Below are 26,346 nucleotides of genomic sequence, written 5' to 3' on the forward strand. Positions count from 1 at the left end.
GGTAATCAGATATAAAATAACTCTGGAACCTATGATTGGATATGACAGATTCATCATGGAATCCAAGATTTATTGTTGTTGAAGATATTTTATAAGTTTGTATCAAACCAAACCATAAATGAAGTCTCTATATGACTGCAAAAGCCAAAATAGCAAATTTTGGACCTTTAAGAGGCCATAACTCTGGAACCCATTAAAGAATCTGGCCAGTTCAAGAAAGTAACCAAGATCTTGTGGTGATACAAGTTGTGTGCAAGTTTGGTTAAAATCAAATCATAAATGAAGCTGCTATTGTGCAGACAAGGTCAAAATAGCTAATTTTGGCCCTTTCAGGGGCCATAACTCTGGAACCCATTATGGGATCTGGCCGGTTCAACAAACGGACCGAGATCTTATAGTGACACAAGTTTTGTGCAAGTTTGATTAAATTCAAATCATAAATGAAGCTGCTATTGTGCAGACAAGGTCAAAATAGCTAATTCTGGCCCTTTCAGGGGCCATCACTCTGGAACCCATAAAGGAATCTGGCCAGTTCAAGAAAGGAACCAAGATCTTATGGTAATACAAGTTGTGTGCAAGTTTGGTTAAAATCAAATCATAAATGAAGCTGCTATTGTGCAGACAAGGTCAAAATAGCTAATTCTGGCCTTTTCAGGGGCCATAACTCTGGAACCCATAATGGAATCTGGCCAGTTCAACAAAGGAACCAAGATCTTATGGTGATACAAGTTGTGTGCAAGTTTGGTAAAAATCAAATCATAAATAAAGCTGCTATTACGCAAACAATGTCAAAATAGCTAATTTTGGACCTTTCAGGGGCCATAACTGTGGATCCCATATCGGGATCTGGCCAGTTCAAGAAAGGAACCGAGATCTTATGGTGATACAAGTTAAGTGCAAGTCTGGTTAAAATAAAATCATAAATAAAACCACTATCGTGCAGACAAGAAATTGTTGACGCACGGATGAACGGACGGACTGACAACGGACGAAGGGTGATCACAAAAGCTCACCTTGTCACTATGTGACAGGTGAGCTAATAAACCACTGAGCTGAATACAGTGGAATTTAATATCACTGGCCTAATTATGGATCTTTCTTCTGGAACAGTGAAAGAATCTTGGTGAATATATCTGTCAATTTTACTACCTGCCTTCACACAGCGTGTAATAACATCTTGCCATTTCATATTCTGGTTTTCTGTGAATATTAATTAATTTTTTCATAAAAAGGTATCATATTTAAGCCTCTCAGAAGACTTAGTTTATTGATTTACAGAAATGTCTTCTTGTACAATATGCATTCTTAAGCTACGGTGGCATGTTAAATGTAATTAAGAAAGGTTTATTTATTTCTTCATGGTAGAACCTTATTATCTCAAGTATAACACACCTAAATGAGGAATTTGTCTATTTTGTAAAACTGATCTGGGTGAGGAGATGCATTGTTTTTTTTTGTGGATACCATTTCTGACTTAAATTACCGTACTAAGAATACAGTCCAGGGCCCTCTCTACATTTTGGGGGATTGGGGCCGGGGCCCTTGGAGGGGGGAAAAACGCGCGTATTATACGGATCAGTAAACTTTATCAGGCCCATTAAGTTACAAGATGCTCCTAAGACTATCGGGTATCGATTTTTTTCTTGAATTTTTTTTTCTTTTGAGGGGGAACGTTTCTATACTTGGGGGGAAAAAACATACTATTTCGAGGAGGGAACGGGGCCGAATTTCGGCCCCAAAAATCGGCAAACGAGGGCCCTGCAGTCTAACCCTTACCCAGCTAAATTTCTATAATGAACTTGTCCACCTTTATGAATCATGGAATGTTACATTACTGGGCCCATCAGAAATGTTTATAGTTTTTGGACAATAATACCATTAACTGTTCAAAGGGGTGCTGACAAAAAAGGTACTGACTGAATGGCGAACAGTGCTGATCCTGATCAGACTGCACGGATGTGCAGGCTGATCATGATCTGCACTGGTCACAAAGGCAGAGTCAGTCGTGTCCAGCATGATAAGGGCTAATGCGAAATCAATAAACTGAAGACTGAACCTAGTTTCCTGAAAATCCTTCCACTGGTTAAGAAGAAATGGTACAAACACAAATTTAAGCTTTTTGATCTTTGACCTCTAAATAAGGCCATGACTTTGTACCTGATAATCTGTGGTGTGCCCCCTTCAAGTCATCTGGATGAGGTTGCAGTTGATGTTAATATTTATGAAATTCATTCTAGTGGTTTAGAAGATATTGAGCAGACACATGTATGAAATTTGATCTTTGACCACTGTGACCTTGACCTTTGGTGAAGTAACCTAGGTTGTGTGCTCAGAACAACTGATGCTTGTTATATGAAAATCTTTCAAGTGGTTTAAAGGGTAAGGATCAGAAACAAATTCAAGCTAATCTTTGACCTCCAAGATTGACCTTGATCCTGAACCTTGTGACCTGGCTTACAAGTGTGCAATGCATGTCATCTTGATGAGTTTAACAACTGATGTTAATTTTATGAAAATCTTCCCTGTTAATTTATTTGACCTTTGACTTCCAAGTGTGACCTTGACCCTGGAGCTAGTGACTTGAGTTTTACACTGCACATCGTCTTCATGAGGTTAACAATTGATTCAAGTTTATGAAAATCTCCGCAGCAGTTAAGAAGTTTGACTCCAATATAATCCCCATATATTTTGTATCTGGGGGTAAAATGATAATAATATATAAACTGCTTACTAACCTTATGCCATCCTTTCATCGGCCATCTTTTCCTTTTTGACAAGTATCCTTCATATTTGTCTGGGGCTTTTTCAAACTTCTGTCCGTCTCTTAATCCCTCCACAATTTCCCATTCATTTCTCTGTGACCTTGACTTTCGACCTTTACTGCGACCTTTACCTGGGGTCAGCTTGTTCGCAGGTGCAGAAGAGCTGTCAGTTCCTCGGTTGCCATTGGTAGTTCCTCCAATGGCAGAAGAATTGTCTTCACTTTCCCCATCCTGAAACACAAGAAGGCCTTTGTGCCATGTTATGGCAACACTTCATTTAAAATCCAAATTTTCTTGTTACCTCAGTGCAAAAATAATAATAATAAAGATAATAATAATAATAAAGACTTTATTTAAAGAGGCAACACAGTCAGGTAACCCGATCTTCCCTGTGAGCCTCATCATATATACAATATTTACAACAGTGTAGACTTTCAAATTAACATAGTAATAAAATACATAATTATAGTCATGACAAAAATTTATATAATGCAATAAATAATTTGAAATATATGCACACAGGCACTCACACACATACACTCACACATGCGCACACACATGTACAAAATGCACAATTATAACAGTAGAAAATGACACAGATATTTCTATAATTAATAAATGTGGAATTTGCCCCTGAAAACCATTTTTAGACCTGTGACCCTTTCCAGTATGCCAGGTATTTTAGTTTAAAACAACTTAAGTTTTCTGCAGTACGGACTTCAACAGGCAACTCATTCCATAGACTGGGACCTGAATAATCGAGACATTTCCGAAATATTTCTATGTTTGGCTTTGGCAAGTACAGATTTTGTTTTGAATCTAATGACCTTAAGTTAACTTTTTTGACTTTGTGCAAGTATGTGAATTTTGTTCTGAAGTAGTCTGGGCATATGTCATTAAGTGATTTGTACACAATGATTGCTTTTTTACATTTAACCCTGTCAGGAAATTTCATCCAATTTAGTGTAGTAAATAGTTCCTCTGATGGAGTGTCAACATTAGTATCAAGAATTGTTCTTGCTGCTCGTTTCTGAAATTTTATAATTGTTTCAATTTCTGTTGCATTGCAGTTACCTCAAATAGAGCAGCAGTAATCTAAATGTGGTAAGATGTACGCATTAAAAAACATTTTTCGCACAAGCAAGTCTAAGAAACATTTTATACGCTGCAAGAGATATAGTTTAGAGTTGCATTTTTTTAGTACTTTGTGTACTTGTTCTTTCCATTTGAGACCCTGGTCAACTTGTACTCCCAGAAGGCTTTCCGAGTCAGAAAATTCTATTTTTTCATTTCCAAGATAGAGTTGAATAGAGCTATTGACTTTTGGTTTATTTGTTGTTTGTATTGCCATTGCCTTTGTCTTTTTTGCATTAAGAGACATGGAGTTGTTCTGACACCAAGTAAGGATTCTGTTTAGAGAATTTTGTAGAGTATTTTGTACTTCAATGTTTGTTTTACCTGCTGCAGTTATAAAAAAATCGATTAAATGTATTGACATAATGAAGTGAAGTTCTCTTGAATGCACTTTGTTTATCAAATTAAAAGACAATGAAGTGTTCACAGAGTTTTTCATTTCTCTTTCTGTGCAAGAGGTGAACTTCTCTTGAATGCACTCTGTGTGTAATGTTAATTAAAAGATAATAACAAGAGAGCCATGAAGGCCCTGTATCGCTCACCTGACCTATTGACCTAAAGATCATCAAGATTAACATTCTGACTAAGTTTCATAAAGATATGGTCATAAATGTGATCTCTAAAGTGTTAACTAGCTTTTCCTTTGATTTGACTCGGTGCCCTAGTTTTTGACCCTACATGACCCAGATTCGAACTTCATCAAAATTAACATTCTGACCAAGTTTCATGAAGATACAGTCATAAATGTGGCCTCTAGAGTGTTAACAAGCTTTTCCTTTGATTTGATCTTGTAACCTAGTTTCTGACCCCATCTGACCCAGATTTGAACTTGACCTATAGATTATCAAGGTCAACATTCTGACCAAGTTTCATTAAGATATGGTCATAAATGTGGCCTCTACAGCGTTAACTAGCTTTTCCTTTGATTTGACCTAGTGACCTAGTTTTTGATCCTACATGACCCAGATTCAACCTGGACCTTGAGACTATCAAGATTAACATTCTGACCAAAATTCATGAAGATACAGTCATAAATTTGGCCTCTACAGTGTTAAAAAGTTTTTCCTTTGATTTGACCAGGTGACCTAGTTTTTGACCCTAGATGATCCAATATTAAACTCGTCCAAGATTTTATTGAGAGTAATATTCTGACCAAGTTTCATTAAGATTGGGCCAAAATTGTGACCTCTTGAGTGTTAACAAGCATTTCCTTTGATTTGACCTGGTGACCTAGTTTTTGACCCCAGATGACCCAATATCGAACTCGTCCAAGATTTTATTGAGAGTAACATTCTGACCAAGTTTCATTAAGATTGGGTCAAAATTGTGACCTCTAGAGTGTTAACAAGATTTTCCTTTGATTTGACCTGGTGACCTAGTTTTTGACCCCAGATGACCCTATATCAAACTCGTCCAAGATTTTATTGAGAGTAACATTCTGACCAAGTTTCATTAAGATTGGGCCAAAATTGTGACTTCTAGCGTGTTAACAAGATTTTCCTTTGATTTGACCTGGTGACCTAGTTTTTGACCCCAGATGACCCAATATCGAACTCGTCCAAGATTTTATTGAGAGTAATATTCTGACCAAGTTTCATTAAGATTGGGCCAAAATTGTGACCTCTAGAGTGTTAACAAGCTTTTCCTTTGATTTGACCTGGTGACCTAGTTTTTGATCCCAGATGACCCAATATCAAACTCGTCCAAGATTTTATTGAGGGTAACATTCTGACCAAGTTTCATTAAGATTGGACCAAAATTGTGACCTCTAGAGTGTTAACAGTCAAATTGTTGACGACGGACGGACGACAGACGGACGGACGACGACGGACACAGGGCGGTCACAAAAGCTCACCTTTGCTAAAAGTGCTGCAGAATTTTGCATCTCCCTTTTTGTGCAGAGGTTATATTCTCATTACTGCTCTCTGTATTGTCAAATAAAATAACAACGGAAAGTGTGTGCAGAATTTTGCATCCCTCAACAAAACAATCAAACTTGAATAAATCAGTTAATCAAATTTTCAATTTTTCAATTGTGTCAAGCTGTTATGACAAAAATTGAAAAAATTTCAAACACCAGGAGAGGGCTAGATAAACATCATGCAATGACAACATCATAAATTTCTTCATATGAGCCGTGCCATGAGAAAACCAACATAGTGGGTTTGCGACCAGCATGGATCCAGACCAGCCTGCGCATCTGTGCAGTCTGGTCAGGATCCATCCTGTTCGCTAACAGTTTCTCTAGTTCCAATAGGCTTTGAAAGCGAACAGCATGGATCCTGACCAGACTGCGCTGATGCGCAGGCTGGTCTGGATCCATGCTGGTTGCAAAGCCACTATGTTGATTTTCTCATGGCACGGCTCAATTATTAAGATTATTCCTCTTCTATGGTACAACAATAACTTGGGCACAACCTTATTCAAGACTTTAAAAAGACAAGGATTCCCGCTGGTATAAAATACTGTACCACTAAAGGCAATTTAAAATTTACTTTTAGAAATATGTGTAACATTATGGCAATTTAAACTTTACATATTAAGAACTATGTGGCACAGTGGCAATTTAGAATTTACGTTAGAACTATGTGTCACAATGGGAATTTAAAATTTACATTAGAATTTAGAACTATGTGTCACAATGGCAATTTACACTGGAACTACATGTTACAATTTCACTTAGAACTAGGTTTTACAATGGCAATTTTAAGTTTACATTAGAAACAGGTGCCACAAAAGCAATTTTAGGTTTACATTAGAAACACAGGACAGGTGCCATAATAGCAATTTAAAGTTTACTTCACATTCAAACTATGTTTAGCAATTCAAAATTGTGTTACAGTGGCAATCTAAAGTTTACTCTGGAACTCTGTAATACAATGGCAATAGAACGGACAATTAAATTCTACTTCTGAGAACTGTGAAAAATCCAACAAGCACAAAATTTCCAAATCCTTAAAATATATAGCACAGACACTCACCATACTGGTGTAATAAACTTAGACATATTACCAAATTACTTGTCTATGTACAAAAACAATTTCTTACTAATGACAGATATTGTTTTATTTATAGATTACCATGAAAATGTGATCTTCGAATGTCCCATGCGACTATACAGTACAGATGTTCTTGCCAAGTTCAATCTATTATGGTGTTATTTGGTGGCAACTGCTATAACCTCAGGTTAATTGATTTTTGCTACCAGGTTACTGCCATTTAATTGGGTATGAGTAACAACAGAAACAAATTAAGGACCTTAGCAAATCAACAAATGACCATGTATACGATAAAACTGGAGAAAGCTAGCATATTAAATGACTAGATTTTACTGAATCTGTCCTCTCATAGCTTTACGCAAAACGTTATTTAAACAAAACTGTGGAAACACTATTATTTAAAGTTAACATTCATTTCTTCTTCATGACAAAAAGTCAATATCCTTCAGGACACACCACAGCAAAAATTGTACCTGTGGCAAAAAGAGACATGATACCCGGAAGCTGACAGTAGAAGGTTCAATTCTGTATGGTACCAACTAAAATTATTAACAGTCATGACAGTCTTTGAGATGAATCTTTATACAGGGTTCTTGAGACACATGCTAAAAAGTTAGACCTTATGTGCATAAGAACCTGGAGAAGCTTTTTGGAACTGGACACACCTTCTTTTCTTATGCTATCTTATAAATCCTAAAATGACATTCTTCTGTTTTAGTTAGCGATGGTTAACCGGGGTTTCTATCACTAAAATCAGAATACAATATATATGAAGTATTTTCTCATTATTAATGTAACTGAGAAACTAATAATGAAACTAGAGACTGCTGTTAGAAAAGTCGTCTCCTAAAACTGTTCTATTTCATCATTAAGGCAAACTGATATGCAATATCCGACCATATCTCAAAGACGTAGGTTTGGGAATAGTACTGTGACCTTGACCTTCAGCCATGGAATGATTCTAAAATCCTTTGGAATCTTTCACTAGTGTCACTTAGTCATTGTTTAAAGTATATGAGGAGACATAAATACCGACTCTTCACTGATTAAACATTAGGGAGACAAATGTTGCTAAAGCATAGCTCTATCAATTAATATTCCTAAATGCCAGTATCAATCGTGAAAGTATATAAATTATTTATTACTTCCGAGTTAAATTAATAATATGTAACTTGATTTTCTTTCGAAATCAATAGATCATTTTATAAGTTACTGACACAAGTGCAATATATATATACAAATCTGCTTTCTATAACAATGTTAACATGGTCACCATTCAGAGGTTATAATACAATGAAGATGTTTATATCAGAAGTGAAACAAGTACTTCTTAAAATAAGATTGTCTCTTTTCAAAGATAATCCTTAGCTCAGGTTTCACATATATAACAATGTTGTTGTGGTTTGAACCTTTGTGTATAATTTATGACTTGCTGTCACTTAGATATAGTATTACATTAATCTCTGTAGAGAAACTCTGATTTGGCATGCTGATTATTTGGCAGGTTGATAATTGGCATGCTGAAAATCTAGCACACTGATGAAATGGCAGGCTAATGATTTAACAGGCTAATGATTTGGAAGGTAACAATGGTCATTTGGCAGGCTGATGATATGGCAGACAAATGATATATCAGGCTGATTATTTGGCAGGCTGATGATATGGCGGGCTTATGATTTGGCAGACTGATGATATGGCGGGCTGATGATTTGGCAGGCTGATGATATGGCGGGCTGATGATTTGGCAGGCAGGCTGATGCTATGACAGGCTGATGCTATGGCAGGCTGATGATTTGGAAGGTAACAATGGTGATCTGGCAGGGTGATGATATGGCAGACTGAGGATATGGCAGGCTGATGATTTGAAAGGTAACAATGGTGATCTGGCAGGCTGAGGATCTGGCAGGCTGATGATATGGCAGGCTGATGATTTGGCAGGCTGATGATTTGGCAGGCCAATATTAGATTTTGTTACTATGATCTGAATAGGTCTATATACATAGAATTTTATGTTGCTTCTTTTCAAAATATTCTAGCAAATGGAGTTTCAAACACCATTAGGAAGGCTTTGCTGAGATTTGCATTATGATAACACTCAAAACATTCTAACTTTAACATGAAAGGAGTATTTCGTCAATTATATTCCAGCAGTTGTATGGATAGAACTGAAAACTGTAAAGATGATTGTCTCAAAACTGAACTTCTGCCATGTCACAACACCCTGGAACTGAGGCAAACACTGGTTTTAAACTGCCACTCTGATGTTCCTTTGGTATTGCTTATGGTGGCATTGCTTGTTATATATGCTAATTAGAGGTTACTAGTTCAAATTTCATATTTTCAAATATAAACAATCACTGCATATATAGTTTATGAAAACATTAAATTTACAATTGTATCTGTATTTATAAACAGTACTATGCATTAGATTTAAAAATACATGTACAGTTAAATGTAGTATAGAATTGTACCACCACTAAAAACACTGCAAGTTTTTAACCTTTACCCTGCTAAATTTCTAAAATGGACTGGTCCAGCTTTCAGTTTGGGCAGTACCACTTATTATTTTACTGACTAAATAGTGAACAGTGCAGACAATAATTAGCCTGTAGGGATGTGCAGGCTGATCTTGGTCTGCACTGGTCGCAAAGGCAGAATCGCTTGCCACATTTAGCAAGCTTAAGGTTTACAAACTTTTAATACTGTTACTAATGCAACTGTTCATACACAATTACTTTTTATATTTAAATTGTAAATTAAATGAATTTGATGAGAACTTTCAACTTTAGAAGTAAATATCTAAAGACAAATCATCTGAGTGAAGGATGGGCATTAAATAACTGTAACCAACAACTTAATAGATCAGTCCATGAATTACACTATCATCATAAAAAATAACATCCTTCACAAATGTTGATATATATAATGCAAACTGGATAAATCTTGTTTTACCTTAAACCACTGATTTAAAAAAAAAATGCCATTCATTTTAATTCACATGCATTTATAATATACATTGTGTTGGTATTTATTACACAGAACTGTGAAAAAAAAAACGCACAATGATCAAGAGAAGTACCAGAATTATTCCACCTGCAATTATAATCTACATTGTAATCATTGTGACTGTATCCAACAGTTATTTTGTGTCCAAAATGATTTTGATATTTAAATCTACTTTTAAGTTTTATCATAACTGAGATCATCAACATTTTATACAACAGCTAAATATAACTCTAGTTTCTCAACTTACTGAATCTGTTTCCGAGTCACTATGACGGAACTGGTACTGTTTTTTACTGCCCCCTGGTGATCGTTTTAACACAGGTATTTTATCTTGTCCACCAGTGTCCGCAGATGACATTTTTTTCCCTTGAGTTTTAATCTTTTACTCAGCTCTCATGGTATATGTGTGATCAATCCATCTCAACCCTGCAAATATAATAAAAAGATATTTCAGAAAAAATGAGAAAACACAAAAATATCAAACCGAAGAAGGACTTCTGTGAATAGGTGGTTAGTGTTGACTTGTTGATCACGAATCATGTGAAATTCTTGGATGAATGGAAGCAAACTTTTGCTGGCTTGCAACTGAAAAAGTAAATCCATAAATCTACACAGGTGCCTACCAATGTTGAAAAATTTATAATTAATGTATGAAGGGCACCTGGTTTCTCCCACCTCAATTGAAAAGTTGGAACGTCACCATATGAACTAAACCGCGTTGGTACGATTTAACATCATACCAAACAGGTACTCACCTCTGGATCAACATCAAAACAATAATTGAAACTTTTACAACAGATAAAAGTCTATACTGAACACAAGAAAAAGTATCAGATTCAGGCAGGTATTTTCTCTTTAAGCCTTTATGTATACTCCAACTATTTCTTGGGACGATTTTATCAAGCTAATAACAATTATGAAGAATGTTTTCTGCCCATTACACCACTTCATAATTATGGCTGTATATTTCTAAACATCTTTATTCAATAAAACTCCACAGATCACACTGTGTATTGTTACTGGCATAATTTAAGTGTTTTCCAAGAATAAAATGACACTTTCTCAAATTGCCTTTAACAATCATGCATCAAAAGTTTCCTTTATAAATACAGCTGAAATTCGATATATATTGAACTCACTTATAAATATCAAAATTCTGGCTATCTTGTAGACATTTTCAAGTCCCGTCCCGAAAATGTGCACAAAAATTCGTTTCAAGTTAAATTTTGGTGATCTCGATGTAGAAAGCTAAATCTCATGGAATTTGAGATACCAAGTTTCAGTTGTATTTAAATAATGGTTTTGAATAATGGTTACAATAAGAGGTCCACACAACTCTAACACTTATACTAGTAACAGTATCCACTTGCGTATTAATTTCTTTCGAAATGAAAATAATGTCGTTATCTATACCATCCTTCTTATATCACACTATCATCGGAGAATTTTATATCCATTATAATCAATTACTCCTCTCTACTACAGAAAATTTCTCACAGATTTCCAGAAAATCTATTTTAAAACACATTTACTCAAAAAATTTCTTCAACAATTCCATATTCGATCAATACAGAAAAAGATCAAGCTGCCTAAAATATAATTCTTTAAGTTCTGAAACATCCGTGATGAGGTTTTATAAGATAATACAAGTGAAGTGTAATAAAAGCATAATACATCTTTATTGATTGATAAAAAAGCGAAAGAATGATAAAGTAACAGGCTTTTTTTTAAAGAATTTAAAAATGCATTTTTTTTTTATTTTTATTTTTTTATTTAACACCGCACCGACACATGATAGATCAAATGGCGACTTTCCAGCTTTAATGGTGGAGGAAGACCCCAGGTGCCCCTCCATGCATTATTTCATCAAGAGCGGGCACCTTGGTAGAACCACCGACCTTCCGTAAGCCAGCTGGATGGCTTCCTCACATGAAGAATTCAACGCCCCGAGTGAGGCTCGAACCCACATTGATGAGGGGCAAGTGATTTGAAGTCAGCGACCTTAACCACTCGGCCACGAAGGCCCCATTAAATGCATTTTTTTAAAACCACATTAGGGCTTCTAGTTATTAAGACCTTATAAATCCATGAATCATGCTACATAAGTAGAGATTCTTAGATGATTTGCAAAAAGTCACATTATGTGGTTTATACCCGTCTGAATGCATAGTTTTTACTATAGATTGCTACAAAAATAAGTGGTTTGCTTTCCATCAGAAAAAGAAAATTAATATTATTAATACCAGGATCATTGATCTTTCCAACTTTTATACTGAACAGCATAAAGATCCACCCACATTAAGCTGTAATTTGTCTACCAATAAAGTACTGTTACAGTTCCTGATTTTTCTTTAAAACATCCTTAATTCCAGGAAAAAAAATATATAGCTGTGTTGATTTAATTTGCCTTCAGAAAATTTATTATGGAAAAGTAATAGAAATTTATTAACTGATAATAAAAGTAAAGAATGAGAACTAGATATGTGTCCATAGGGCAGTGCACCCGCCCCCCCCCCCCCCCCCCCCCCCACACACACACACACATCACCCCTCCTCCAACTTCCTGTCACTGTACATGGTTTCAAGACTAGGTGAAAGTTTTTTTAAGATATGTGCAACACAAATTTTTAAGCACTTTATGCACATTTTTCACCAAGTTAAGGACAATAACTCTGGTCTGGCTGAGTGAAATTGCATGCACAACATCACATGACATGTAACAATCCTCTATTGTTTTATGACTCTAGGTCAAATATTTTTTTAGATACATGGGACACAAAATTTCATGTCCTAATGTATGTTTTGACTAAGTCAAGAGCCATAACTCTAGTCTGCCAAAGTGATATCCCAAACAGAACACCTGGTGAAAAACTTCAAGTGCTATTATGTCAATCCTCTGAGGTTTTATGACTCTTTAGTCAAATATTTTTTTAAGATACATGATATGCAAACTTGTATGCTTTTGACTATATCAAGGGCCTTAACTCTGGTCTGACCAACAGAAATCTGAAACAAAATCCCTGGTTCACAACTTCATAATGCTGAATAATATTCTTACTACGTCTCAAGACCCTAGGTCAAATAGGTTTTAAAATTTGTGTGACCAGGGAACTAGACAACTTTGGGGACAGGTACCCATACCCTCAGGAAGGGGAATTATTCGACATTTTAAGACGAAAAGAGGAAGTTTAAGCCATGTATATGTAACTACTTTTCACACTTATTAATACTGTTTTCAATCATTTCTAACTGATGTGACTATATTGCAATGTTCAGTAATCTTCCTTAGAGGCACTATATAATATTAAAAGAAAGAGTTCATATCTATTTATGTCAAACAACCTATCATCAGGGGAATTTTCTTCTGAAAAAGGGGAAAAAAACATATTATTTTAAGAGGGGAATGGTACCAATATTCAGCCCTAAAAATGGCCAAAGGAGTGCCCTGGTGACACAAACTTTTATACCCTTCCATAAAATTTAATGTATATTTTTTACTTTAAGTCAAAGGGCCATAGCTCTGGTCTGGCTGAATGAGATTTCAACAATTCCCTGGTGCAAAACTTCACATGACAAATACTAAATCTATAACGTTTCATAATGCTAGGTCATTTACTTTTGGACATACATGTACATGCAACACAAATTTTCAGGCCCTTTTATGCCTAATTGGGCCAAAAATCTGGACTGGCTGAGTAATTTCCAATTAAATGATAAAGTGCACAACTTCAATGTAGAATGACAATCCTGTGAGGTTTGATGACTCCAGGTCAAATACTTTTTGAGATATGAACGACACAAATTCAGACAGACAAATGGATGGACAGACAGATGGACAAGAGCAACTCGAAGTATGCCCCCCATTTTTGGGGGTGAGTGGGGGTGGGGCACAAAAATTAATAGAAATGTATGGACTGATAATAGAAGTAAAAGAATGATAAAAAGTTATAGAAATTTAATACCTTATAAATTCTGTTTCTTCTGTAATAATAAAAGTAATAATGACGCAGCACAACAACATTCCAAGAGCACAGACAATTTGCAGTAGGTTTCCTATATATGAGCAATATAGCTTCTTTCTAACGAGTGGCAGTATTACTTTTTCCCTATAAATTTCAGGATTGTTTTCTAATAAGACAGTGTATAAAACAAGAGGGTCATGATGACCCTGAATCGCTCACCTGAGTAATATGAGCCACGTGTTTCAAATGGCAAACAGATGCTAAAATATTAATAAGGTAGGTCAGTAGGTCATATTCATGGTAACTGAAAGTCAGTTTTAAGATCGGTGTGCAAAACTGTACATGTCATCCAAATTTCAAGGCTGTATCTTAAAAAAAGAAAAGAAAGTAGGTCAGTAGGTCAAGGTCACAGTCAAGTGATCCCTAATCACTTGGGGTCATCAGGTAATTATAATTAAACAGTCTAGGAAATATGATCTGATAATTTCTGAAGTATTTTTTCCTATATAACTCATAATTATAACCAGGACCCCAGGGGCCTCTTTTTACCCCAGGGGCATAATTTGAACAAACTTGTTAGAGATCTACCAGGCAATGCTATATACCAAATATCAAAGGCCTAGGCCTTGAACTTTCAGACAAGAAAATTTTCTTTTTTTTCCTATGTAAGTCTATGTTAAACTTGGTAGCCCAAGGGCAGGGCCTCTTTTCACCCTACGGACATAATCTGAAAAAAAATTTGGTAGAGAAACACTAGGAAAGGCAACATACTTAATATCAAAAGCCTAGGCCTTGCAGTTTCAGGCAAGAAGATTTTTAAAGTTTTTTTTTCTATATAAGTCTATGTAAAAATTGAGACCCCCTGGGACAGGGCCTCTTTTTACCCCAGGGACATAATTTGAAAAATTTTGGTAGAGGACCATAAGGCAATGCTACATACAAAATACCAAAGGCCTAGGTCTTGTGGTTTTAGACAAGAAGATTTTTAAAGTTTTTGTAATATATAAGTCTATACTAGATGTAAAACTTGTGACCCCCGGGGTGGGGCCTCTTTCCATCCCAGGGGCACAACTTGAACAATCTGGATAGAGGACCATAAGATGATGTCACGTGCCAAATATCAAAGGTATCAAATGAGAAAGTAGGTCCTAGGTAAAAATCAATGTCAAATTTCAATTTAGAACACAAAACTATGCATGTGGTCCAAATTTGAAGGCTGTAGCTTGAGAAATGTGAAAGTAGGTCACTACGTCAAAATCAAGGTCAAATTTCATTTCAGAACACAAAACTATGCATGTGGTTCAAATTTGAAGCCTGTACCTTCAAAAATGTGAAAGTAGGTCAATGTCACTGTCAAAGTAAAACTATGCATGTGGTCCAAATTTGAAGGCTGTAGCTTGAAAAATGTGACAGTAGGTCACTAGGTCAAAATCAAGGTCAAATTTCATTTCTGAACATAAAACTATGCATGTGGTCCAAATTTGAAGCCTGTACCTTCAAAAATCTGAAAGTAGGTCACTAGGTCAAAATCAAGGTCAACTAATGTCAAGGTTCATCTTGCCACTCAAAACTATACATGTCCAAATTTGAATGCTGTAGGTTATTGACAAGAAGATTTTAAAAGCTTTTCCCTATAAGTCTATATGAACCATGTGACCCCTTGGGCGGAGCCATATTTGACCCTAGGGGGATAATTTGAACAAACTTGGTAGAGAATCACTAGATGATGCTACATTACAAATATCAATGCCCTAGGCTTTGTGGTTTGGACAAGAAGATTTTCAAAGCTTTTCCCTGTATAAGTCTATGTGAACCATGTGACCTCTAGGGCAGGGCCATATTTGACCCTAGGGGAATAATTTGAACAATCTTAGTAGAAGACCACTAGATGATGTCACATACAAAATATCAAAGCCCTAGGCCTTGTGGTTTTGGACAAGAGGTTTTTCAAATTTTTCCCTGTATAAGTCTATATAAACCATGTGACGGGGCCATATTTGATCCCACGGAAATAATTTGAATCATCTTGGTAGAGGACCACTAGATGATGCTACATACCAAATATCAAAGCCCTAAGGCTCAGTGTTTTGGACAAGAAGATTTTCAAAGTTATTCCCTTATATAAATCTATGTAAATTATAAAAATAAACAAAGGGCCGTAACTCACTCAAAAATTGTTGAATCAGTCTGATTTTCAGGGGTATGCAACTAGGGTACCAATACATCATTCTGACAAAGTTTGGTCAAAATCCCCCCAGTAGTTTCTGAGGAGATGCGATAACGAGAAATTGTTAACGGACGGACGCACACACGGACAACGGACCACTGACGCAGAGTGATTTGAATAGCCCACCATCTGATGTATGCCATGATGGTGGTGGGCTAAAAAGCTAAGCAAGCATCAGATTTCAAAAGAAAATCGTTCATGAATTATTTGTATTTTGACCAATTATCTTGGAGCAGGCGGAAAGGTAATAATCAGTATAAATTCATTGCAACTGGTATTTAGTGAATCAAAATTTCATAATTTCTAGCATTAACGACTCATTTCTTTGGAGATAATGGCAGAATTCCCAACTGCTTAAATACCTTAATTTGATCATAGTTTTAGGGAAATGTTTTAACTTTGAGCATTTTAGAAAGTTTTAACATACGTAACTGCAAATTTTGAAAGCAGCCCTTTTATGTGAAGTACAATTTACATTTATGATGAATATTAAAGTTATGCATTAGTTATATACATGTAGTATTGATCATGTTACAAGCAACTGGTGACCTTTAACCAACAGACTCGAAGACCACTATGGCTACCTTCAATTGCTCGAAGTAAGTGGTGTACGTAATGGAACATGCGTATCTAACAGAACAATAATGGAACCATCATGGCTTGGTTGACTTATAAAACCAATATGACTGCACCTATAGATTAGGTGGCTTTTTTGAATTTGTAAGACAATAATATCATCTCAAGAAATATGACTGTTGATGATGCACTTAACCCTTACCTTACTAAATTTCTATAATGAACTTGTCCATCTTCCAATTTGGACAGTACCATTAACTGTTTAAAGGGATGCTTACCAAAAAGATACTGGCTGAATAGTGAACAGTGCAGAATGATACACTAATCGCTGAATCAATCGTGTTTATCATGGTAAGGGTTAAAATTACAAAATTGTGAAACAGAAACAAAAAACCCAATCTCTCCCTTGTTCTTGAATTTGTTATCCACCATGTTTTACGCAACTAGCCCCGTTCAAAGGCAGTGTTCAACTTGCGTAACTCCGGTACGCAAACAATGATGGCATGATCACATCATACTCGATTCAACAGTGTTTGATTGCTACCAACGTAAAAAGAGTTCAACCTGACGAAGGCAGCCTAAGGGTTGATTACTGACAACATGGCTGTGATGCTAATAACTCCCATAACATATAGAACAACTGACCAATCAATTTTGACCCTGGCAATAAGGAAGCCCGATTCTGCACAAGCACAAGCTGGGAACCAATTAACCCTGCCTCGGACCAATGAGGGAGCTCAGCTCAAAGTATTATCCAGGCATACACAGTTTTTGTTCATGGATATGCATCTCAATACTCCATGGACAACAGACAATACTGAAATCAAGGAATCCATGGCCATTCTAAGCCAGGTGATAACTGAATTCCTCTGAAGACATAAAATATTAATTAATTAATTAATGTCACACTGTTGTGACAATGTTTTTATCTGAGAAACGAAAGAGGATAAACATTATACCAGTACAAAAAGTGTAAAGTTCTCTGAATGTACAAACTTACTAATACTAGCATACTGATAATACATATAATTGAGCGGCGCCATGAGAAAACCAACATAGTGCATTTGCAACCAGCATGGATCCAGACCAGCCTGCGCATTCGCACAGTCTGGTCAGGATCCATGCTGTTTGCTAACAAGTTTTTCTAATTGTAATAGGCTTTGAAAGCGAACAGCATGGATCCTGAACAGACTACGCTGATGTGCAGGCTGGTCTGGATCCATGCTGGTCGCAAACGCATTATGTTGGTTTTCTCATAGCATGGCTTATATTTTGACTCCAACATTATGATATAATTCTTATTCATCACTATTTGACTTGATCTGGATCACTAAAATAATGAGAAAAAAAAACCCTAGTCTTTTATTCCAAGACAGCAGTTGGAAAAAAAGCAAAAACAGTAAAAGTTGGGTAAAATGAGAAAATGTTTACAAGAATCTAATGTTGACATCAATAAAGCTATTATCATTATATTTGGTAGACTCAGATTTCAAAAACTGTTATCTGATGAGATCTAATTAAAGCAACTATCTCAGTGTTTTCTATAAGACTAAAGTAATTAAATATATGGCATCCACAAAATACCGAGAAATTTTAGTATCACTATGCCATTAACTGGCACTAATACAAATTGTAACATTAACAATTACATGTATATATGTCTATAGATACACATTCAATCTAAGTTCTAAGGCCAATAATATAATTCCTAGTATAAATTTAACATTGCTAGTCCAATGCTTATAAAACTATTATTACAAAGGTCTTCATTTCCTTATTTCATAAATAACGTTATATATGCGACATTTTTAGTTGATTGATTCAACATCCAGTTTTCTTCTGATATCCACACCAGGAAAAATGTTTTCAGTAAATTATATTTTAAAAGCTCACCTGACCAAACTTCCTGTTACATTTAAGTATTTCAAACACATTTTCTCTGTACCACCAAATGTTGGTTTTTAAAGATCAATCCCTATAGTAAAAACATGTAGAAGCAATATTTCTATGCATGTAATTTTAGCTTTTAGCCTGCTGGTGGCAAGTGATTTAAATTTTTGCCTTTGCTACCAGTGCAGACCAGATTAGCCTGCACGTCTGTTCCTGTCAGTAAATTTTCAGTGGACACCCCTTTGATAAACAAGTAGTACCGCCCAAATTGAATGATGGACCAGAAAGGAGGGTAAAGGTTAAATGGCAAACTTGCCCACATAGTGATCGGGTAACAAAAATTTTTAATATAGACCGTGAGTATCTTTGACTGAATGGATTAAAAAGTGCTCCAGTCAGGACCCGATATAGAGGTTAAGGAGGCAGCTGGTAAAAGGGCAAATTGAAGTGGCGAGATGAGGGACAGTGTGAGAGGAGCTGATTCTCTCCTACAGGCAGAGGATGTTGGGAGAGATCCCCAAAGAAAATTTTGAACTTAAAAAGGGTGCATTTTTTAATAATATACTGCACCATTAGTGTGACCGCATCAGCTTCCGCGGCCCGATTTGGTTAAGATTTTGTATGTAAGCTAGCTGGTATATCTCAGTAAACCACTTGTACGAATGGATTGAAACTTCACAAACTTATTAACTGTGATAAACTGACTGAAAGTGCACAGGTTCCATAACTCCGTTTTGCATTTTTACTAAATTATGCCCCTTTTTAGACTTTAATATTCACTCAATTGATAAGGCTGTAGATTAGTCGAGCATTGCTACCCTCCAACAGCTCTTGTAAGATAATGGACAGGTCTGTAAATTCATTCAGCAATTTCCATATAATAACATATCATTGTTAGGTATTATGTAAATACAGCTCAGCACCAACATTTCTTTCCATCATCTCAGAAGAATGCCAAAATCACATAAGAAGAAATCGTAATTTGCTGTCTACCACCTTAAGTAGACATTCAAGAAATTTGAAACAGTTGATTTTTCTGTCACTTACAATAATGAATGTAAAAGCACAAGAAAAATAACGAGATCAAACTTTTTAAAATCATCTCCCGTTTTTAAAGATAAAGTATAGTCGTCCTAGTTTGTAAATACTGTTTTGAGTATTAATATTGATAATTTGATTACCGGACCTAAGGACTCCGCGTCTAGAGGTCTGGTTATCGGACCCCTAGCCACAGCCTAAAACCAATATTACGTTACCCCCAGCAACTTGCTGGTACCCATTTACAGGTGGGTCAACTGAGACAGTCGTGATAAAGTGCCTTGCCCAAGGACAAACCACAGTTATGGGAGTAGCCAGGAATTGAACCCTGGCCTTCACCTCCATTACTGGTTATATAGCAGTAATTCGGTCAAAAATATGCTTCTGTGGTGTAGTTGAACAAGAGCTGTCTTTTGACAGCGCGCTGGACTATTCGAAGAATTGATGGAAGTATGGGTTTCAAAATATTACCAGAGATTTTCAGACAAAAGAACAGATAAAACGAACAATGTACCTGTATTTGTGGATTTGGATAAGTCTTTCACTATATGGCAATGTGTGACCATGATGGTAAGCAAGTGTTCAAAGTTTCAAAGCCATATATCAAACAGTTGAGACAAAATAAGGAATGATAAGGAAAACTTAACTAATTTCTATGTCAAAACAAGAGGGTCATGATGACCCTGAATCGCTCACCTGAGTAATATGAGCCACATGTTTCAAATGGCAAACTGATGCTAAAATATTAGAAAGTAGGTCAGTAGCTCAAATTCATGGTCACTGAAAGTCAGTTTTAAGATCAGTATGCAAAACTGTACATGTCATCCAAATTTCTAGACTGTATCTTAAAAAACAAGAAAGTAGGTCAGTAGGTCAAGGTCACTGTAAGGTGACCCGTTATCACTTGGGTACATCAGGTAAATATAATTAAACAGTCTAGGAAATACGATCTTATAATTTTTGAAGTATTTTTTCCTATATAACTCACATAAAGTGACCCCCAGGGTGGGGCCTCTTTTTACCCCAGGGGCATAATTTGAGCAATTCTGTTAGAGGTCCACTAGGCAATGCTACATACCAAATATCAAAAGCCTAGGCCTTTCAGTTTAACACAAGAAGATTTTTAAAGTTTTCTCCTATATAAGTCTATGTGAAACTTGGGACCCCCAGGGCGGGGCCTCTTTTCACCCCAGGGGGAAAATTTGAACAATCTTCATAGAGGACCACAAGGCAATGCTACATACAAAACAGGCCCTTCCCCAGAAATTTTTTAAGGTGCTGGGGTAAAGTTTGCGTGGCGGGATAAAGGGTGGGTGCGGGAAGGGTGTCCCCTCTCGTGTTTGATTTTTAAAAAAAAAAAAAAATCGAACCCAAATGGTGCTTTTTAAGTATACCATATGCAAAAAAACACAACATGTATTTCATTACTTCTACATTTTCACATAATCATATAACCATCAATATATCATATACTCTACACAGATGTCCACTTCTTTTATAAGTATTTTTGAACAACACATATGTCCACATATGTATCAAAGGCCTAGGTCTTGTAGTTTCAGACAAGAAGATTTTTAAAGTTTTTTCCTATATAAGTCTATAAATTTTTATTGTAAGTGAACAAGAAAAGGGATCTGCCAAAAAAAAGCAAAACAAGAGCACTGCAATGAATAGCAATATACACAAAGCAAAGTCATATATATGACCTTTGACCCCTCAGTGTGATCTTGACCTTGAAGTGAGTAATCCGAAACATGCACTCTGCACGACGTCTCGGTGTGGTGAACATTTGTGCCAAGTTTCTTTGAAATCCTTCAAGCAGTTCAAGAGTTACAGAGTGGACACGAAACAAACTGATATGACCTTTGACACCTAAGTGTGACATTGACCTTGAAGCCAGACATTCAAAACATGCGCTCTGCACGTCGTCTCAGTGTGGTGAACATTTGTATCAAGTTTCTTTGAAATCCTTCAAGGGGTTCAAGTGTTACAGAGCGGACACAAACTTGTTAACGGACGGACGGACAGATGGACACCAGGGGTATAACATAGTACGTCCTTTCGGGCATATAAAAAAGTCTGGTAGGTATTTCAATGACTTTGATCTTTGATGCAAACAAAATATGGCGGCCGCCAACTGAAAGTAGAAAGTGTCACTCACTGAAAAATTGACAGATATACATTCGTGATTTCTTTGGTGGAAAAGACATTTTCCAAACAAACAAATCTGGTGGTGAAACTTTGCTTTTATTTGGTATCATAGAAAGTTGGAAATGATTGTCAATTTTTCATAAATACAGCAGCAAACAAAAAGAAATTTCTACATTAGATGTCGATGAATTACATTACAACTATTTCATTATTGATAAATAAAATCAATATACCCTCACATTTACAAGCGATCTATCTCCAAATGTGTCCAGTCGTAAAGTGCTTCCTGATCAAATTCTTACGGAGAAGCACTTATTCATTTTCTATATTTTTTCTGAACTATCACCACTAAAGGTTAAGTAACTATGATCATGATGATGTTGCTAAATATGTATTCTGAAACTTATCCCCTTGTTGGAAGTAATGCAGGTGCATCCCGAGGCATCTGGTACTGGGGCAGCGCGAGACATTTTGGGATTTTTTTGCAAACTGCACCATAAATGACACTATTTCCTTGCATTTAAATACCATATAACTAATTATATCAAGACCTTATTTGTGCCAATTTTACCAAGAAGCTCTATTTAAGCATTGCCAGGGATTTTTTAAGGCTGATTTTGGGGCCGAATATGGGCCCCATCCCAATTGCAAAAATTTGCTTATTTTCCCAATTATTTGGTTTAAATTTCCCAAAATTTTACTGACCGATGAGTGTCTGCAAGTTTCTCACTGAAGAAATACCAGAAAATTTAGTAGACACTTTCAAAAGACAAAAAATATAAAACAAAAGACTTAAAAATATGACATCAAACAACGATAATGCTGAAATAAAGGTTGTATGATGGTAAAACTTATTTTTTGTATTTCCCAATTTTCAGGTTTTACGGGCCATTTTTCCCAACTGAATGGGCCCCGGGCCCCAGTTTCTCAACAGTAAAAAAATCCCTGATTGCTTGAAATAACTCTGAAAGTCACTGAAATATCAAAACCTTTCATTGTCTTGCAAACTGTAGACAATCCTATCATTTATAGAACAGCGCAACTGTATCAATGTCTTGGAAGCTTATTACATATTTAATGAGCTTTACTCTTTAAGCATCAACCATCGTCGGAAAATAATGAACCAACGAACCATTCATTAAAGGGGTAAAAACAAGAAAGAGTGATATGAAAGACAAATAATGCTTGTTTCTTTTTTATAAAATTAATGTAACTGCATATGTATTCTACAGATAACTAACACTTAAAATATTTTTATTTGACGTGCTTTTGATATATGGCAGTGGCTACGATTAAGGTACTGTACTCCTAGCCTCTGATTCTAGGATTACAGAAGTTCAGTATTCCTAGACAAACCTTTGAGGATATCACTTAAAATAGCTTTTTTTTTATTGCCACCTTATTATTTCATGTTACTGATCAGCCATTTTGGGTTAGTATAATCATAAATCATAAATGATATATTAATGGCGGCGTGTGGAAATATTATAGAAATCTGAGGATCAAAGTTTCTATACTTTAAATTTTATGAGTTGCTTATACTAAATATATAAATTTATCATTATTATTATTTTTTTGAAAACTGGCAGACAAACGAAGAATTATATTCTTAATAATAGCTCAAAAGGATTTTCAAAAATACACTTTCAATTTTATGATCTGATTTTGCCTATCACTTTAGATTTCTGCGCATATAGAACCAGGTGAAATCAACGTCTGTATACGTTTTTTTAAATTTCGTTTTCGCTATATTAAGTGAAGTATAAGTAAGTTCATAACATCATTTATGCCATGTCTTAACATAATATTTGATGCCTCTTAAATACTTCCGTAATCCTAGTCTACCCTCAAAGGGTTGTCTAGGAATAGAGGTGCGCGGTATTACCGGTATACCGGTAACCGTGGTACCATCTTCCCGTGGTACGATACTGTGGTACCATCGGGGAATACCGGTATTTTATCAACATAATCCTTACTTCTGTTTATTTTCAATTTACATTGTCTTATGTAGCCTACCTGACACCATGCATGATTTCCCGATTTTTATCTCTGCAATTCCCATGCTACTATTATTAGTTTTCAAAAATAACCACCCAAGTGTACAATTGAACATGCAAGATCGACCGCGTGATCCCCAATCAAAACCTTCGAAAACCTCCGGACTATTCCGTATAGATTGATGACGTCATGGGCGAACTTGTTTTTACTTTGAGTCTGGTAAATTCGGCAAGTCCCGACTTCTTGTTTAAATGAAGATAAATTAAAATTTCCCGGTATGTATTTGCATGTATTCAAAAAGAAATATTACAGTATGGAAAAAGTTGAGTCGAAATTTATTATTTTTTGTTTGAAAACGATTTGATGAAGCCTTCATACTATTTGTAAACATTACTGGTTTATCAAACGGGTGCACCAAGCAAACTTCAACCAAGCGCGACCTATATACATGTGATCCAGTGCTTCCCTAGATACAATATGGCGTCATGCTGGTAAAAAATACTAAGGGTCTAATCTAACTAGTCATTAGTCAAGTTATTATTCCAACTGGTGTATTTTTTCCTTAATTCTAGTCAAGTAACTAGTCTTCGTTGTTGCTCATAATAAATTCAGTCTTTCTGAGAGTTTTTCAGTATTTTTATGATCACTACCATAGCTGCAAGTCTTACGATAAAAATGGTGGTATACTGTCGTATATGCCTATTTCTCGTCGATTCGAACCTTCTCATCGATTCGAGCCCTTGTGTTTTAGTAAAATTCATGCTCATGTAGCAAGTTCTTCCATCAGAAACTTGTGTCATTTACATTTTAAAATGCTTTGAAAAATATTAGTCATGAAACCATTGAAAAGTTGATTAAATACATGTTTTAATATTTTGCATAAAAAATCGCTTATTTCAAAAGGAAATTACACAGTGGGTAATACTGTGAGCCCAAATTTCAAATTAAAAGCATCCTGAGCATATTTCGACTGTTGTAATGAGTGAACAATAACTCAATCTTGATAGAAATTTGCTTTGTGCAAATAGACTGCGCAAACATTAACACTTATTGACCTACCAAACAAAGGGCTCAAATCGATGAGAAAGTTTTAAAATGAAGTGGAGTATGACCTCCTTCAGTCTCATGCAAAAAGGTACATATAAAAGATGATAACATTGTAATTCTTAGTGTCCATTGTTAAATGCAAATATTTTTGTAACAACAAATAAAAATTATTTAATTGAACAGGTTTACAAAAATATGCACACCCCTAAAAGATTTAAGGGGCTCGAATCAAGGAGAAAGCAGCATATACCGTGGTATTTAGGAAAAAACCCTGGTATACCACGGTATTTTTTTCAAGGAGGTAACCAGCCTTATCTAGGAATATGTAACTTCCGTAATCCTAGAATCAGAGGCTAGGATTAATACGGTACCGTAATCGTAGCCACTGCCTTGATATATTATCTGCTTTACATTTATTTGTAGCACAGCTTTTGTCAACATTCAACTAAGACACATGACTCTTAAACAATGTTTGATTGTTTCATTGATTTTTGACACTTGGCGATTCCGCTAATTGACAATACACATGTCCCTGGTAATGCTCTATCGATTTCTGCTGTTTCGCCTCTCCAATTTAAATTTGCATGAGCGTAGAAAGTTGATGAAAAAATCTGGACATTTTCAAAATATTTGAAACACTTGTCTTGCCATCACTGGCTGAATTATTGGGCGGTGACTGCTGCCCCTGCTGCCCCAGTCGCGATGCCTCTGTGGTGGTCTCCCTTTTGTTTACATATTTTCCGGCATCAAGAGAGAAAAGTAGGAGTAAGGAATTTAACTAAGTTCTTAACATTTTCAGAATGATACTGTCTTAACAAATGAAATAATATTCTGAAGACTTGGAAATGTATTTTCTATAAAATGTCACTGAAATACCTACGTCTCGCACCCGTGACTGGGACGGATCAAACTAACCAACCAGTGTCAACTAAGGATTGGCCATTTACCTTAAGATTTTCTGCCAACTTATTGACATTATGAGTCATTCAACGGAAATATTGTAAACTTATGTATTATCAATTATCATCACAAACATTTAAAGCAATATTTTACATCTCTCAATATTTTTTTGGCAAAAAAAAACCCCACAAAATAAATATTTACCAGTTCTGTAGTCGTCCAGGCGCTTGATATTTTCCCTGTAGCGTTTGACTGATATTGACGTTCGACAGGCTGAACACCACTAAATCCAGCTGATCTTTAGGTTACAACACACTAAATAGCTGTTCTTCTTTATTCTATATAAAATTGACATATTTCCAATGGCCGCAGCACACATCAGGACCCATTTTAAAATTCTGCAACTTACATTTTCTTGAAGAATATTGTCAGAGCTGAATAAAAATCAAAAGAAAAGTAGAGGTCATGTTTGATGCAAGAATTCAGTCAAACACACAAACTGCAAAATCAGCTAAAAATGAGACCCCAAATTGTAGTGGTGGTGTATGAGCTAAGTTTCCATGAAAAATTCTGTCATGTTGTTATTTCAGTAAGAAAGTGCTACCTACATGTCAAGCATAGATCTGTCATGTGATTTCAGGAAGAAAAAACTGCAA

The 26,346-nt window shown here is 35.7% G+C and overlaps 1 protein-coding gene across 4 annotated transcripts in view; it reads right to left on the reverse strand.

Moving 5' to 3' along the window:
• LOC123538802 (oxysterol-binding protein-related protein 3-like) overlaps positions 1 to 25,929 on the reverse strand; it is an 81,045-nt gene extending 55,116 nt beyond the window's left edge. Inside the window, exons 1-3 of one of the 4 annotated variants that reach the window (XM_053529383.1) lie at positions 25,895 to 25,929; positions 10,149 to 10,327; positions 2,736 to 2,993 (exon numbers count right to left, since the gene is read on the reverse strand). In XM_053529383.1, coding sequence (XP_053385358.1) covers positions 2,736 to 2,993; positions 10,149 to 10,259 — 369 coding nt within the window. In that variant the 5' untranslated portion in view covers positions 10,260 to 10,327; positions 25,895 to 25,929. Of the gene's footprint in view, positions 1 to 2,735; positions 2,994 to 10,148; positions 10,328 to 25,670; positions 25,780 to 25,894 lie in introns of those variants that run through there. The other 3 variants (XM_053529385.1, XM_053529382.1, XM_053529384.1) reach the window with 3 other exon arrangements.
• Between the last annotated feature and the right edge of the window lie 417 nt (positions 25,930 to 26,346).

This window comes from Mercenaria mercenaria, chromosome 18 (assembly GCF_021730395.1).
Source record: "Mercenaria mercenaria strain notata chromosome 18, MADL_Memer_1, whole genome shotgun sequence".
Classification (NCBI taxonomy): domain Eukaryota; kingdom Metazoa; phylum Mollusca; class Bivalvia; order Venerida; family Veneridae; genus Mercenaria; species Mercenaria mercenaria.